Genomic DNA, 17500 nt, shown 5'->3' on the forward strand with positions numbered 1-17500 from the left:
CAGATCACTGTGACCCCTAACCTCACAGATCACTGTGACCCCTAACCTCACAGATCACTGTGACCCCTAACCTCACAGATCACTGTGATATATTACCCCTAACCTCACAGATCACTGTGACCCCTAACCTCACAGATCACTGTGACCCCTAACCTCACAGATCACTGTGACCCCTAACCTCACAGATCACTGTGACCCCTAACCTCACAGATCACTGTGACCCCTAACCTCACAGATCACTGTGATATATTACCCCTAACCTCACAGATCACTGTGACATGTTACCCCTAACCTCACAGATCACTGTGACCCCTAACCTCACAGATCACTGTGACCCCTAACCTCACAGATCACTGTGACCCCTAACCTCACAGATCACTGTGACCCCTAACCTCACAGATCACTGTGATATATTACCCCTAACCTCACAGATCACTGTGACCCCTAACCTCACAGATCACTGTGACCCCTAACCTCACAGATCACTGTGATATATTACCCCTAACCTCACAGATCACTGTGACCCCTAACCTCACAGATCACTGTGACCCCTAACCTCACAGATCACCGTCACTGTTCCACTAATGAGTCTGAAAAGGTTCAGACATGTTTAATGTTGAATACTTATGTGCATCTCTGAGTGATGTTCTAACTGGGTAATTTCATGTGTGTCCGAGTTATTAATTTTCAAACAGGCAGAAATCCATCCGGTACGACGTAGTACTGTGGTAAAGTCTCTCTCAGTATGACGTAGTACTGTGGTAAAGTCTCTCTCAGTAGTACTGTGGTAAAGTCTCTCTCAGTAGTACTGTGGTAAAGTCTCTCTCAGTAGTACTGTGGTAAAGTCTCTCTCAGTATGACGTAGTACTGTGGTAAAGTCTCTCTCAGTAGTACTGTGGTAAAGTCTCTCTCAGTAGTACTGTGGTAAAGTCTCTCAGTAGTACTGTGGTAAAGTCTCTCTCAGTAGTACTGTGGTAAAGTCTCTCTCAGTAGTACTGTGGTAAAGTCTCTCTCAGTAGTACTGTGGTAAAGTCTCTCTCAGTAGTACTGTGGTAAAGTCTCTCAGTAGTACTGTGGTAAAGTCTCTCTCAGTAGTACTGTGGTAAAGTCTCTCAGTAGTACTGTGGTAAAGTCTCTCCCAGTAGTACTGTGGTAAAGTCTCTCTCAGTAGTACTGTGGTAAAGTCTCTCTCAGTAGTACTGTGGTAAAGTCTCTCTCAGTAGTACTGTGGTAAAGTCTCTCTCAGTAGTACTGTGGTAAAGTCTCTCAGTATGACTTAGTACTGTGGTAAAGTCTCTCTCAGTAGTACTGTGGTAAAGTCTCTCTCAGTAGTACTGTGGTAAAGTCTCTCAGTAGTACTGTGGTAAAGTCTCTCTCAGTAGTACTGTGGTAAAGTCTCTCTCAGTAGTACTGTGGTAAAGTCTCTCAGTAGTACTGTGGTAAAGTCTCTCTCAGTAGTACTGTGGTAAAGTCTCTCAGTAGTACTGTGGTAAAGTCTCTCCCAGTAGTACTGTGGTAAAGTCTCTCTCAGTAGTACTGTGGTAAAGTCTTTCTCAGTAGTACTGTGGTAAAGTCTCTCTCAGTAGTACTGTGGTAAAGTCTCTCTCAGTAGTACTGTGGTAAAGTCTCTCAGTAGTACTGTGGTAAAGTCTCTCTCAGTAGTACAGTGGTAAAGTCTCTCAGTAGTACTGTGGTAAAGTCTCTCCCAGTAGTACTGTGGTAAAGTCTCTCTCAGTAGTACTGTGGTAAAGTCTCTCTCAGTAGTACTGTGGTAAAGTCTCTCTCAGTAGTACTGTGGTAAAGTCTCTCTCAGTAGTACTGTGGTAAAGTCTCTCTCAGTAGTACTGTGGTAAAGTCTCTCAGTAGTACTGTGGTAAAGTCTCTCTCAGTAGTACTGTGGTAAAGTCTCTCTCAGTAGTACTGTGGTAAAGTCTCTCTCAGTAGTACTGTGGTAAAGTATCTCAGTAGTACTGTGGTAAAGTCTCTCTCAGTAGTACTGTGGTAAAGTCTCTCTCAGTAGTACTGTGGTAAAGTCTCTCTCAGTAGTACTGTGGTAAAGTCTCTATCAGTAGTACTGTGGTAAAGTCTCTCAGTAGTACTGTGGTAAAGTCTCTCTCAGTAGTACTGTGGTAAAGTCTCTCAGTAGTACTGTGGTAAAGTCTCTCTCAGTAGTACTGTGGTAAAGTCTCTCAGTAGTACTGTGCTAAAGTCTCTCAGTAGTACTGTGGTAAAGTCTCTCCCAGTAGTACTGTGGTAAAGTCTCTCTCAGTAGTACTGTGGTAAAGTCTCTCTCAGTAGTACTGTGGTAAAGTCTCTCTCTCAGTAGTACTGTGGTAAAGTCTCTCTCCCAGTAGTACTGTGGTAAAGTCTCTCTCTCAGTAGTACTGTGGTAAAGTCTCTCTCCCAGTAGTACTGTGGCAAAGTCTCTCTCCCAGTAGTACTGTGGTAAAGTCTCTCTCAGTAGTACTGTGGTAAAGTCTCTCTCTCAGTAGTACTGTGATAAAGTCTCTCTCCCAGTAGTACTGTTGTAAAGTCTCTCTCAGTAGTACTGTGGTAAAGTCTCTCAGTAGTACTGTGGTAAAGTCTCTCTCAGTAGTACTGTGGTAAAGTCTCTCTCAGTAGTACTGTGGTAAAGTCTCTCAGTAGTACTGTGGTAAAGTCTCTCAGTAGTACTGGGGTAAAGTCTCTCAGTAGTACTGTGGTAAAGTCTCTCTCAGTAGTACTGTGGTAAAGTCTCTCAGTAGTACTGTGGTAAAGTCTCTCAGTAGTACTGTGGTAAAGTCTCTCAGTAGCACTGTGGTAAAGTCTCTCTCAGTAGTACTGTGGTAAAGTCTCTCAGTAGTACTGTGGTAAAGTCTCTCTCAGTAGTACTGTGGTAAAGTCTCTCTCTCAGTAGTACTGTGGTAAAGTCTCTCTCCCAGTAGTACTGTGGTAAAGTCTCTCTCCCAGTAGTACTGTGGTAAAGTCTCTCTCAGTAGTACTGTGGTAAAGTCTCTCTCAGTATAATGTACTACTGTGGTAAAGTCTCTCTCTCAGTATGATGTAGTACTGTGGTAAAGTCTCTCTCAGTAGTACTGTGGTAAAGTCTCTCCCTCAGTACTACTGTGGTAAAGTCTCTCCCTCATTAGTACTGTGGCAAAGTCTCTCTCAGTATGACGTAGTACTGTGGTAAAGTCTCTCTCAGTAGTACTGTGGTAAAGTCTCTCCCAGTAGTACTGTGGTAAAGTCTCTCTCAGTAGTACTGTGGTAAAGTCTCTCTCAGTAGTACTGTGGTAAAGTCTCTCTCAGTAGTACTGTGGTAAAGTCTCTCTCAGTAGTACTGTGGTAAAGTTTTTCTCAGTAGTACTGTGGTAAAGTCTCTCTCAGTAGTACTGTGGTAAAGTCTCTCTCAGTAGTACTGTGGTAAAGTCTCTCTCAGTAGTACTGTGGTAAAGTCTCTCTCTCAGTAGTACCGTGGTAAAGTCTCTCTCAGTAGTACTGTGGTAAAGTCTCTCTCTCAGTAGTACTGTGGTAAAGTCTCTCTCTCAGTAGTACTGTGGTAAAGTCTCTCTCAGTAGTACTGTGGTAAAGTCTCTCTTTTTGATTGCAGGAAACATCATGTCAGATTACAATACTGGCTGATGTCGTAACAATGAGCCAATCATCGTACTTTTGCGATATTCCTTTCCTCTGGAAATGTGTCATTTAAAGTGCTCCTTGTCCTGGAATTGGTAGTTACAGTCTTGTCCCACCACTGCGGCTCCCCTAAGGACTCGATGGAGTTAACCGGTAAAAACTGACGTTACACACGGCTGAGATGCGTTTCAAATATTGGATCCAATATGGATCTCTTGCCATATGGATGTTACACGTGTCAATATTGAGATTTCACAGAGATTTCTTTTGATACTACAAGGAAATGGTCACGTCATTCAGAAAAAAATGGCTAGGACTAGATTATCTGCAGGGTAGAACTAGATTATCTGCAGGGTAGGACTAGATTATCTGCAGGGTAGAACTAGATTATCTGCAGGGTAGGACTAGATTATCTGCAGGGTAGAACTAGATTATCTGCAGGGTATGACTAGATTATCTGCAGGGTAGGACTAGATTATCTGCAGGGTATGACTAGATTATCTGCAGGGTAGGACTAGATTATCTGCAGGGTAGGACTAGATTATCTGCAGGGTATGACTAGATTATCTGCAGGGTATGACTAGATTATCTGCAGGGTAGGACTAGATTATCTGCAGGGTATGACTAGATTATCTGCAGGGTAGGACTAGATTATCTGCAGGGTAGGACTAGATTATCTGCAGGGTATGACTAGATTATCTGCATGGTATGACTAGATTATCTGCAGGGTATGACTAGATTATCTGCAGGGTATGACTAGATTATCTGCAGGGTATGACTAGATTATCTGCAGGGTATGACTAGATTATCTGCAGGGTAGGACTAGATTATCTGCAGGGTAGGACTAGATTATCTGCAGGGTAGGACTAGGTTATCTGCAGGGTAGGACTAGATTATCTGCAGGCTAGGAGATTATCTGCAGGGTAGGACTAGATTATCTGCAGGGTAGGGTAGGGTGTGACTAGATTATCCGCGGGCAGGGTGTGACTAGATTATCCGCGGGCAGGGTGTGACTAGATTATCCACGGGCAGGGTGTGACTATATTATCCGCGGGCAGGGTGTGACTAGATTATCCACGGGCAGGGTGTGACTAGATTATCCACGGGCAGGGTGTGACTAGATTATCCACGGGCAGGGTGTGACTAGATTATCCACGGGCAGGGTGTGACTAGATTATCCGCGGGCAGGGTGTGACTAGATTATCCACGGGCAGGGTGTGACTAGATTATCCACGGGCAGGGTGTGACTAGATTATCCACGGGCAGGGTGTGACTAGATTATCCGCGGGCAGGGTGTGACTAGATTATCCGCGGGCAGGGTGTGACTAGATTATCCACGGGCAGGGTGTGACTAGATTATCCACGGGCACCCTAACACACAACATGATGATTGCTCCGTAGACCAGACAAGCCGTATTCACAATGTGTAATGAAGGCCTGGCTGAATGAAGGCCTGGCTGAATGAAGGCCTGGCTGAATGAAGGCCTGGCTGAATGAAGGCCTGGCTGAATGAAGGTCTGGCTGAATGAAGGCCTGGCTGAATGAAGGCCTGGTTGAATGAAGGGCTGGTTGAATGAAGGGCTGGCTGAATGAAGGCCTGGCTGAATGAAGGGCTGGCTGAATGAAGGCCTGGCTGAATGAAGGCCTGGCTGAATGAAGGCCTGGCTGAATGAAGGGCTGGCTGAATGAAGGCCTGGCTGAATGAAGGCCTGGCTGAATGAAGGCCTGGCTGAATGAAGGGCTGGTTGAATGAAGGGCTGGCTGAATGAAGGCCTGGCTGAATGAAGGGCTGGCTGAATGAAGGCCTGGCTGAATGAAGGCCTGGCTGAATGAAGGCCTGGCTGAATGAAGGGCTGGCTGAATGAAGGCCTGGCTGAATGAAGGCCTGGCTGAATGAAGGGCTGGCTGAATGAAGGGCTGGCTGAATGAAGGCCTGGCTGAATGAAGGCCTGGCTGAATGAAGGGCTGGTTGGATGAAGGGCTGGTTGAATGAAGGCCTGGCTGAATGAAGGCCTGGTTGAATGAAGAGCTGGTTGAATGAAGGGCTGGTTGAATGAAGGGCTGGCTGAATGAAGGCCTGGCTGAATGAAGGCCTGGCTGAATGAAGGCCTGGCTGAATGAAGGGCTGGTTGGATGAAGGGCTGGTTGAATGAAGGCCTGGCTGAATGAAGGCCTGGTTGAATGAAGGGCTGGTTGAATGAAGGGCTGGTTGAATGAAGGGCTGGTTGAATGAAGGGCTGGCTGAATGAAGGGCTGGCTGAATGAAGGCCTGGTTGAATGAAGGGCTGGCTGAATGAAGGGCTGGTTGAATGAAGGGCTGGCTGAATGAAGGGCTGGCTGAATGAAGGGCTGGTTGGATGAAGGGCTGGTTGAATGAAGGGCTGGTTGAATGAAGGGCTGGCTGAATGAAGGGCTGGTTGGATGAAGGGCTGGTTGGATGAAGGCCTGGCTGAATGAAGGCCTGGCTGAATGAAGGGCTGGTTGAATGAAGGCCTGGCTGAATGAAGGGCTGGTTGAATGAAGGGCTGGTTGAATGAAGGGCTGGTTGAATGAAGGGCTGGTTGAATGGATGGCTGGCTGAATGAAGGGCTGGTTGAATGAAGGGCTGGTTGAATGAAGGGCTGGTTGGATGAAGGGCTGGTTGAATGAAGGGCTGGTTGACTGAAGGGCTGGTTGAATGAAGGGCTGGCTGAATGAAGGGCTGGTTGAATGAAGGAAGAAAGAGAGGGAGGGAGGGAAGTGTATTGTTTATCCCAGCAGCATTGAGGAGACAGATAATGAGCTCTCCCTCCCTCCCTGTCTCCCTCCCTCCCTGTCTCCCTGTCTCCCTGTCTCCCTCCCTCCCTACCTCCCTGTCTCCCTACCTCCCTGTCTCTCTCCCTCCCTGTCTCCCTACCTCCCTCCCTGTCTCCCTACCTCCCTGTCTCCCTCCTTACCTCCCTGTCTCCCTCCCTACCTCCCTGTCTCCCTCCCTCCCTGTCTCCCTCCCTGTCTCCCTCCCTCCCTCCCTCCCACATATCATATTATGCCTGGAGCAGTCAGGACACTGTTTGGCCGACACCCACCCTGTATGTTTATGAGAGAAAGAAGAAAATCATTGTTTTTGGAGGGAAAGTGTTGCCATGAGAAATGTCAGTTGGATGTTGTACAGTTAGAGTAGAGGACTGGACTATTTCCTGTTACAGGTCTTCAACACTCCAGAGTTTCCTGATGACAACAGACTAAACCACTAGAACACTCTGCTCTGCTCTCTGAGAACATATTCTGTTTGTTGTGTTCCCGAAACCTTTACAAAAAAAAATACATTTTTATTGATACCAATCATGGGAAACAAGAGCAGTAGACATTATTGGCACGGTTTGGTACATTTTAGATACAGTTACAAATGATGCAACCCCCCCTTCCCCAAATGGTGTTCTAATGTTCTTTTCTGTTGTTCTAGAGCCCAAAAGGTGTTCCAATGTTCTGTTCTGTTGTTCTATGATGTTCTAGAGCCCAAAGGCATCATTTATAACCTTTGTGTAAATTTCACACTAAATTTATGCTTGCGTCATTTCTGAACAGTCTACGCACGTACAAATATATTGATGTTTATTAACTTAGCATACGCCATACCTACGCATGTTTTCCATTATAAATCAGACCTGTCCTAAAACTGTGTGTGAACAGATTCAAACTCCTGGAGAACTCCTCCATTCACCCTTTATGGTGACAGTAACAACGTTATTGTTATAATTTGGATCTATTGGCATTTGGCCATGGCCTGCAAAAGACTGTTTTTAATATTCACTTTATCAATAGATTATTGGGTTTCTATGTCCTGCCTTGGTATTGGCTCTGAGATTAAATGGGCTATGATGTCACACTCCTGTCCTGCCTTGGTATTGGCTCTGAGATTAAATGGGCTATGACTTCACGCTCCTGTCCTGCCTTGGTATTGGCTCTGAGATTAACTAGACTATGATGTCACACTCCTATCCTGCCTTGGTATTGGCTCTGAGATTAAATGGGCTATGACGTCACGCTCCTATCGCACAGGAATACGGTAGCCTACCCACACCGTCAAATATTATACATCCGGTCAATTTACTTGACTTTTTATTTGTATCACCACTGATATTCATTACTGCATTGTTGGGAAAGGCATTTCACTGTACTTGTGCACATGACAATAAAACGACTTCAAACCTGATACATACAGAGCCTTCGGAAAGTATTCAGACCCCTTGACTTTTTCCACGTCTTGTTACGTTACAGCCTCATTCTAGAATGTATTTTTTATTTTTGATTAACCACATCAATCTACACACAATACCCCAAAATGACAAAGCGAAAACAGGTTTAAATATTTTTTCCCAAATGTATTTAGGTTAAAAAAAAACAAACAGATACCTTATTTACTTAAGTATTCAGACCCGTTGCTATGAGACTCGAAATTGAGCTCAGGTGCATCCTGTTTCCATCGATCATCCTTGAGATGTTTCTACATCTTGATTGGAGCCCACCTGTGGTCAATTCAATTGATTGGACATGATTTGGAAAGGCACACACCTGTCTATATAAGGTCCCACAGTTGACAGTCCAAGTCAGAGCAAAAACCAAGCCATGAGGTCGAAGGAATTGTCCGTACAGCTCCGAGACAGGATTGTGTCGAGGCACAGATCTGGGGAAGGGAACCAAAACATTTCTGGCCTCCATCATTCTTAAATGGAAGAAGTTTGGAACCACTAAGACTCTTCCTAGAGCTGGCCGCCCGGCCAAACTGAGCAATCGGGGGAGAAGGGCCTTGGTCAGGGAGATGACTGTGGTGGGCCGGGCGCAACGCCCGCCGACAGGGGCGCAACGCCCGCCGACAGGGGCGCAACGCCCGCCGACACGGGCGCCAGGTGTTTCCTCCAACATGGTGGTGCGGCTGGTGCGCAGTGTGTCAAGAAGTATTGGGGTTTGGCAGGGTCGTGTTTCGGGTTAACGCGTGGCTCTCGACCTTCGCCTCTCGTGAGTTGCAGCGTCTGTAACTGCCTGTTGGAAATCACGAATTTGAGGAGAAAAGGGGGGTAGAAAGTCCTATCCCCCATTTCCTTGCCAGGTTGAAATATTTATATATATTTCAACCACTAGTAAAGGTACATACATAACAAAACGTCACTGGGAGGTGAGCACATTCTGACGTAAAAAATTACATTTCTATAAATGCCAACTTTTTTTGCGTGAAAACTGGCGCACGCACATGTTGGGATGTATTTTGTACGTTATATATGAGGCCCCTGAGGAGCAGAAGGAGATAAAGTAACTAGCTAACGTTAGCTATTAGCCGTGTACAAGGCCAGGGGATTGTTTGAAAGAGAAACTCACATCTACTAGCTGTGAGAGATAGTGTACTCCCTTATTTCTGCTTATCATCGCCTGGTATAAAATGACAACAATGCCCTGCTAGCTGACTTACTTTTCCACTGTTGAAGCTGTTTTCCTGAAGCATGTTCTGAAAGAACTCCCTGTGAATATCGTCTTGCTGTGGATGTTTGGTCAGAATGTGTAACTTGTTTGTTTTTGAGAGAGGGAGGGAGGGAGCTCCTCATTAATTCTCAACGTTTGTTTGAAAGAGAGAGAATCTCATCGGTGTATTGGCTTTTCGTGACGATTGAGCTCAGTCAGAACTTGTTGCGAGCGTGAGTCCATTTGGCGAGTGGGAATGACAAGTCAGTTTCATTTTTTATTTTACCTTTATTTAACTGGGCAAGTCAGTTAAGAACAAATTCTTATTTTCAATGACGGCCAAGAAACAGTGGGTTAACTGCCAGTTCAGGGGCAGAACGACAGATACCATGTCAGCTCGGGGGTTTGAACTTGCAACCTTCCGGTTACTAGTCCAACGCTCTAACCACTAGGCTACACTGCCGCCCCGGGTTAGTCGCTGACAGCGCATCATCTGCTGTTGTACGCGGAGTGACCTTCAAGAAAACTCCAGAAAAAAGATCTGGAGCACCTCTCCCACTCACACAGCTGCCAAACTGAGCAGAGACCACTGCTAGACAGAGACCGCACTGAACAGAGGTCGCAGTTGCCAAATCAATTCATTCAATAATTTATACATTGATACTCTGACACGTCGCAACCCTCCATTAACAGGTTGTGACCCATACTTTAAGAAAGGTTGTTCTAGAGCCCTGAGGAGGGGAGTTCTCATGTTCTGTTGTTCTAGAGCCCCGAGGAGGGGAGTTCTCATGTTCTGTTGTTCTAGAGCCCTGAGGAGGGGAGTTCTCATGTTCTGTTGTTCTAGAGCCCTGAGGAGGGGAGTTCTCATGTTCTGTTGTTCTAGAGCCCTGAGGAGGGGAGTTCTCATGTTCTGTTGTTCTCAAGCCCTGAGGAGCAGGAGGAGGTAGATGAGGGGAGTTCTCATGTTCTGTTCTTCTAGAGCCCTGAGGAGCAGGATGAGGGGAGTTCTCATGTTCTGTTCTGTTGTTCTAGAGCCCTGAGGAGCAGAAGGAGGTAGATGAGGGTAGTTCTCATGTTCTGTTGTTCTAGAGCCCTGAGGAGCAGGAGGAGGTAGATGAGGGGAGTTCTCATGTTCTGTTGTTCTAGAGCCCTGAGGAGCAGGAGGAGGTAGATGAGGGTTCTTCTCATGTTCTGTTCTGTTCTGTTGTTCTAGAGCCCTGAAGAGCAGAAGGAGATGGATGAGGGTTCTTCTCATGTTCTGTTCTGTTCTGTTCTTCTAGAGCCCTGAGGAGCAGAAGGAGATGGATGAGGGTTCTTCTCATGTTCTGTTCTGTTCTGTTCTTCTAGAGCCCTGAGGAGCAGAAGGAGATGGATGAGGGTTCTTCTCATGTTCTGTTCTGTTCTGTTCTTCTAGAGCCCTGAGGAGCAGAAGGAGCTGGATGAGGGGAGTGATGCCTCTAAGTCAGAAATCAGTCTGGTTTACGAGATAGCCCTCAAGAGGAACCTGTCTGTCTGCTTCGAGGTAAGACACGTAACATCGTCATTGTCCCTGTGTGTCTTCCTCAGTAAAACAGTGTCTAAACAGAATCACCCATACAAAACTATCACTACAACTTGTTCTTATCCAGACCTTTCACTATAATGTGTTCAATATTTAATTTATTTATTCAACTTTTAATTACCTAGGGTCACTGTCCTTCACTCTCCCTCCGTACTCATACGGAGGGAGAGTGAAGGATGAGAGAGAGAGAGAGAGATACAGAGACAGAGACACAGAGAGTGAGAGACAGAGAGTGAGAGACAGAGAGAGAGAGAGACAGAGAGACAGAGAATCCTGTGGATACCCCAATTACAGAAGAATAATTATTGGAAAAACTGCACTCTCCAACCCCAACAGGCCTGTCGTGCTGATGGTATTTTAAATGAAATGATCAAATATACAGACCACAAATTCAAATTGGCTTTACTCAAACTCTTCAACATTATCCTCACTGCAGGTATTTTCCCCGATATTTGGAACCAGGGATTGATCACACCAATCTATAAAAATATAGACAAATTTGACCCAAATAATTACAGAGGAATTTGCGTTAACAGCAACTTGGGTAAAATTCTCTGCAGTATTATAAATAGCAGACTACATAATTTCCTTGATGAACACAACGTCCTGAGCAGAAGCCAGATTGGATTTCTAAAAAATGATCGTACAACAGACCACATTTACACCCCCCACACTCTAATTGATAAACAAATAAACCAAAACAAATGCAAAATCTACTCGTGTTTTGTAGATTTCAAGAAAACATTTGATTCAATTTGGTCTTTTTTATAAACTAATAGAAAGTGGTATTGGAGGGAAAACATGTGATTTTATTAAATCAATGTACACTAAAAACAAATGTGCGGTAAAAATTGGCAACAACAAACAGACTTCTTCTCTCAGGGACGGGGAGAGAAACAGGGCTGTCCAATAAGTACAACACTATTTAATATCTACATTAATGAATTAACAACAAGCCAACAGACTTCTTCTCTCAGGGACGGGGAGTGGAACAGGGCTGCCCAATAAGTCCAACACTATTTAATATCTACATTATTGAATTGGCAAAAACATTAGAAGAATCAGCAGCACCTGGTATCACCCTACACAACACTGAAATCAAGTGTCTGCTGTACGCAGATGACCTGGTGCTGCTGTCTCCCACTAAGGAGGGTCTGCTGTAGACTGATGACCTGGTGCTGCTGTCTCCCACTAAAGAGGGTCTGCTGTAGACAGATGACCTGGTGCTGCTGTCTCCCACTAAGGAGGGTCTGCTGTAGACTGATGACCTGGTGCTGCTGTCACCCACTAAGGAGGGTCTGCTGTAGACAGATGACCTGGTGCTGCTGTCTCCCACTAAGGAGGGTCTGCAGTAGACAGATGACCTGGTGCTGCTGTCTCCCACTAAGGAGGGTCTGCTGTCTCCCACTAAGGAGGGTCTGCTGTAGACAGATGACCTGGTGCTGCTGTCTCCCACTAAGGAGGGTCTGCTGTAGACAGATGACCTGGTGCTGCTGTCTCCCACTAAGGAGGGTCTGCTGTCTCCCACTAAGGAGGGTCTGCTGTAGACAGATGACCTGGTGCTGCTGTCTCCCACTAAGGAGGGTCTGCTGTAGACAGATGACCTGGTGCTGCTGTCTCCCACTAAGGAGGGTCTGCTGTCTCCCACTAAGGAGGGTCTGCTGTAGACAGATGACCTGGTGCTGCTGTCTCCCACTAAGGAGGGTCTGCTGTAGACAGATGACCTGGTGCTGCTGTCTCCCACTAAGGAGGGTCTGCTGTAGACAGATGACCTGGTGCTGCTGTCTCCCACTAAGGAGGGTCTGCTGTCTCCCACTAAGGAGGGTCTGCTGTAGACAGATGACCTGGTGCTGCTGTCTCCCACTAAGGAGGGTCTGCTGTAGACAGATGACCTGGTGCTGCTGTCTCCCACTAAGGAGGGTCTGCTGTCTCCCACTAAGGAGGGTCTGCTGTAGACAGATGACCTGGTGCTGCTGTCTCCCACTAAGGAGGGTCTGCTGTAGACAGATGACCTGGTGCTGCTGTCTCCCACTAAGGAGGGTCTGCTGTAGACAGATGACCTGGTGCTGCTGTCTCCCACTAAGGAGGGTCTGCTGTCTCCCACTAAGGAGGGTCTGCTGTAGACAGATGACCTGGTGCTGCTGTCTCCCACTAAGGAGGGTCTGCTGTAGACAGATGACCTGGTGCTGCTGTCTCCCACTAAGGAGGGTCTGCTGTCTCCCACTAAGGAGGGTCTGCTGTAGACAGATGACCTGGTGCTGCTGTCTCCCACTAAAGAGGGGTCACAGCTGCACCTAGATCGTCTTCACAGGTTCTGTCAGACCTGGGCTCTGACCGTTAACCACAGGTTCTGTCAGACCTGGGCTCTGACCGTTAACCACAGGTTCTGTCAGACCTGGGATCTGACCGTTAACCACAGGTTCTGTCAGACCTGGGATCTGACCGTTAACCACAGGTTCTGTCAGACCTGGGATCTGATCGTTAACCACAGGTTCTGTCAGACCTGGGATCTGATCGTTAACCACAGGTTCTGTCAGACCTGGGATCTGATCGTTAACCACAGGTTCTGTCAGACCTGGGATCTGACCGTCTACTACCAGGTCATGTGTCTTCTCAGTCATGTTGACACTGGTCTACTACCAGGTCATGTGTCTTCTCAGTCATGTTGACACTGGTCTACTACCAGGTCATGTGTCTTCTCAGTCATGTTGACACTGGTCCACTACCAGGTCATGTGTCTTCTCAGTCATGTTGACACTGGTCTACTACCAGGTCATGTATCTTCTCAGTCATGTTGACACTGGTCTACTACCAGGTCATGTGTCTTCTCAGTCATGTTGACACTGGTCTACTACCAGGTCATGTGTCTTCTCAGTCATGTTGACACTGGTCTACTACCAGGTCATGTGTCTTCTCAGTCAGGTTGACACTGATCTACTACCAGGTCATGTGTCTTCTCAGTCATGTTGACACTGGTCTACTACCAGGTCATGTGTCTTCTCAGTCATGTTGACACTGGTCTACTACCAGGTCATGTGTCTTCTCAGTTATGTTGACACTGGTCTACTACCAGGTCATGTGTCTTCTCAGTCATGTTGACACTGGTCTACTACCAGGTCATGTGTCTTCTCAGTCATGTTGACACTGGTCTACTACCAGGTCATGTGTCTTCTCAGTCATGTTGACACTGGTCTACTACCAGGTCATGTGTCTTCTCAGTCATGTTGACACTGGTCTACTACCAGGTCATGTGTCTTCTCAGTCATGTTGACACTGGTCTACTACCAGGTCATGTGTCTTCTCAGTCATGTTGATACTGGTCTACTACCAGGTCATGTGTCTTCTCAGTCATGTTGACACTGGTCTACTACCATTGCTTTAATGTATTGTTGTTCTCATTAATATTGTTGTTGTAGTTGTTGTTAATGGTAATCCCATGTCCACTACTACTATTATTATTGCTGTTGGTCCCACCATTTATTTATATATAAATATATTTTTATATATATTTTTTCGATATGTATACTTTGACAATGTAAGTAATAATGAGCTTGCCATGTCAATAAAGTCAATTGAATTGAATTGAAATTAATTGAGAGAGAGAGAGAGACAGAGGTGGAAGGAGAGAGAGAGAGAGAGAGAGAGAGTGAGAGAGAGAGAGAGAGAGAGAGAGAGTGGGGTGGTAGGGGAGAGAGAGGGGGGTGGTAGGGGAGAGAGGGGGGTGGAAGGGGAGAGAGAGAGGGAGGGGGGTGGTAGGGGAGAGAGGGGGGTGGAAGGGGAGAGCGAGAGGGAGGGGGGTGGTAGGGGAGAGAGGGGGGTGGAAGGGGAGAGAGAGAGGGGTGGAAGGGGAGAGAGAGAGAGAGAGAGAGAGAGAGGGGGGTGGAAGGGGAGAGAGAGAGGGGGGGTGGAAGGGGAGAGAGAGAGGGGGGGTGGTAGGGGAGAGAGGGGGGTGGTAGGGGAGAGAGAGAGGGAGGGGGGTGGTAGGGGAGAGAGGGGGTGGAAGGGGAGAGAGAGAGAGAGGGGGGTGGAAGGGGAGAGAGAGAGGGGGGGTGGAAGGGGAGAGAGAGAGGGGGGGTGGTAGGGGAGAGAGGGGGGTGGTAGGGGAGAGAGAGAGGGAGGGGGGTGGTAGGGGAGAGAGGGGGGTGGAAGGGGAGAGAGAGAGGGGTGGAAGGGAAGAGAGAGAGAGGGAGGGTGGTAGGGGAGAGAAAGAGAGAGGGGGTGGAAGGGAAGAGAGAGAGAGAGAGAGGGGGGGTGGTAGGGGAGAGAGAGAGGGGGTGGAAGGGGAGAGAGAGAGGGGTGGAAGGGAAGAGAGAGAAAGAGAGAGGGGTGGAAGGGAAGAAAGAGAGAGGGGGGGTGGAAGGAGAGAGAGGGGTGGAAGGAGAGAGAGGGGTGGAAGGAGAGAGAGACAGATAGAGAGAGGGGTGGAAGGAGAGAGAGACAGATAGAGAGAGGGGTGGAAGGAGAGATAGACAGAAAGAGAGAGGGGTGGAAGGAGAGAGAGGGGTGGAAGGAGAGAGAGGGGTGGAAGAAGAGAGAGACAGATAGAGAGAGGGGTGGAAGGAGAGATAGACAGAAAGAGAGAGGGGTGGAAGGAGAGAGAGGGGTGGAAGAAGAGAGAGACAGATAGAGAGAGGGGTGGAAGGAGAGATAGACAGAAAGAGAGAGGGGTGGAAGGAGAGAGAGAGAGGGGGGGTGGAAGGAGAGAGAGAGAGAGAGAGGCGTGGAAAGAGAGAGAGAGAGAGGCGTGGAAGGAGAGAGAGCGAGCGAGAGAGGGGTGGAAGGAGAGAGAGAAAGGGGGGGTGGAAGGAGAGAGAGAGAGAGGGGGGTGGAAGGAGAGAGAGAGGTAGGGGTGGAGAGAGAGAGAGAGAGAGAGAGAGGGGGTGGAAGGAGAGAGAGAGAGGGAGAGAGAGAGAGAGAGAGGGAGGGAGGGAGGGAGAGAGAGAGCGAGAGAGAGGCGTGGAAGGAGAGAGAGAGAGCGAGAGAGGGGTGGAAGGAGAGAGAGAAAGGGGGGGTGGAAGGAGAGAGAGAGAGAGAGGGGGGTGGAAGGAGAGAGAGGTAGGGGTGGAGAGAGAGAGAGAGGTGAAAGGAGAAATATGTTTGTTTTAATATGTGAAACACCTCCTCCCTGTTGGCCTTTTTTTATTGTTGTTAATCAGAGCATGATATTGGTTTCTACTCTTCCATGAACTTCAATATCAATCACTTCATCAATAAAACACATGTATCAGGTTTACAATGATTCGATCAATGTTGATTAGGCATTGCCATGGCGCCCACTGGGCAGTCTTGCAGGCCTGTTAACTCCAGCAGATTTGTTGTTCATGTTGTTTTTATTTGCAATTATTTTCCTGCAAGCTATTGGTTTTTGGAAGATAGATAGAGATGACAGAAGCCTGATGATCTGGGATCTGTTATTTTCGATAGCAACAGTAAAATGATTTGTTATAAATCTGCTGGCCTGCCAGCTAACTTACTGCCAGCTGCTAGCGTTGTCGATGCTGTTCTGATTGGAACGTTGTGGACCTCATGCCTGGGACCTCATGCGAGGTCTCGGATGGCTTGGAGGAACTTGACTGACAAATGACTACCCATAATACCTCAATTACCTCAACTAACCTGTACCGTAACACCCTGTATATAGCCTCCACATTGACTCTGTACCGGTACCCCCTGTATATAGCCTCCACATTGTCTCTGTACCGTAACACCCTGTATATAGCCTCCACATTGACTCTGTACCGGTACCCCCTGTATATAGCCTCCACATTGAGTCTGTACCGGTACCCCCTGTATATAGCCTTCACATTGACTCTGTACCGTAATACCCTGTATATAGCCTCCACACTGACTCTGTACCGGTACACCCTGTATATAGCCTCCACATTGACTCTGTACCGGTACCCCCTGTATATAGCCTCCATATTGACTCTGTACCGTAATACCCTGTATATATCCTCCACATTGACTCTGTACTGGTACCCCCTGTATATAGTCTCCACATTGACTCTGTACTGGTACCCCCTGTATATAGCCTCCACATTGACTCTGTACCGGTATCCCCTGTATATATCCTCCACATTGACTCTGTACCGTAACACCCTGTATATAGCCTCCACATTGACTCTGTACCCCTGTATATAGTCTCCACATTGACTCTGTACCATTACCCCCTGTATATAGCCTCCACATTGACTCTGTACCAGTACCCCCTGTATATAGCCTTCATATTGACTCTGTACCGGTACCCCCTGTATATAGTCTCCACATTGACTCTGTACCAGTACCCCCTGTATATAGTCTCCACATTGACTCTGTACCGGTACCCCCTGTATATAGTCTCCACATTGACTCTGTACCAGTACCCCCTGTATATAGTCTCCACATTGACTCTGTACCGGTACCCCCTGTATATAGCCTCCACATTGACTCTGTACCGGTACCCCCTGTATATAGCCTCCACATTGACTCTGTACCGGTACCCCCTGTATATAGTCTCCACATTGACTCTGTACCAGTACCCCCTGTATATAGCCTCCACATTGACTCTGTACCCCTGTATATAGTCTCCACATTGACTCTGTACCAGTACCCCCTGTATATAGTCTCCACATTGACTCTGTACCAGTACCACCTGTATATAGCCTCCACATTGACTCTGTACCGGTACCCCCTGTATATAGCCTCCACATTGACTCTGTACCGGTACCTCCTGTATATAGCCTCCACATTGACTCTGTACCGGTACCCCCTGTATATAGACTCCACATTGACTCTGTACCGGTATCCCCTGTATATAGCCTCCACATTGACTCTGTACCGGTACCCCCTGTATATAGCCTCCACATTGACCATGTACCGGTACCCCCTGTATATAGCCTTCATATTGACTCT

At 47.3% G+C, this 17500-nt stretch overlaps 1 protein-coding gene across 1 annotated transcript in view; it reads left to right on the plus strand.

The window, feature by feature from the left end:
• Positions 1 to 17500, plus strand: part of stau2 (staufen double-stranded RNA binding protein 2) — a 269116-nt gene that overhangs the window by 71912 nt on the left and 179704 nt on the right. Inside the window, exon 7 of the mRNA XM_036934670.2 lies at positions 10463 to 10570. Within this exon, the coding sequence (XP_036790565.1) occupies positions 10463 to 10570 (108 nt within the window). The remainder of the gene's footprint in view (positions 1 to 10462; positions 10571 to 17500) is intronic.

Source organism: Oncorhynchus mykiss, chromosome 11, assembly GCF_057628025.1.
Source record: "Oncorhynchus mykiss isolate SJ-2025 chromosome 11, ASM5762802v1, whole genome shotgun sequence".
Lineage (NCBI taxonomy): Eukaryota > Metazoa > Chordata > Actinopteri > Salmoniformes > Salmonidae > Oncorhynchus > Oncorhynchus mykiss.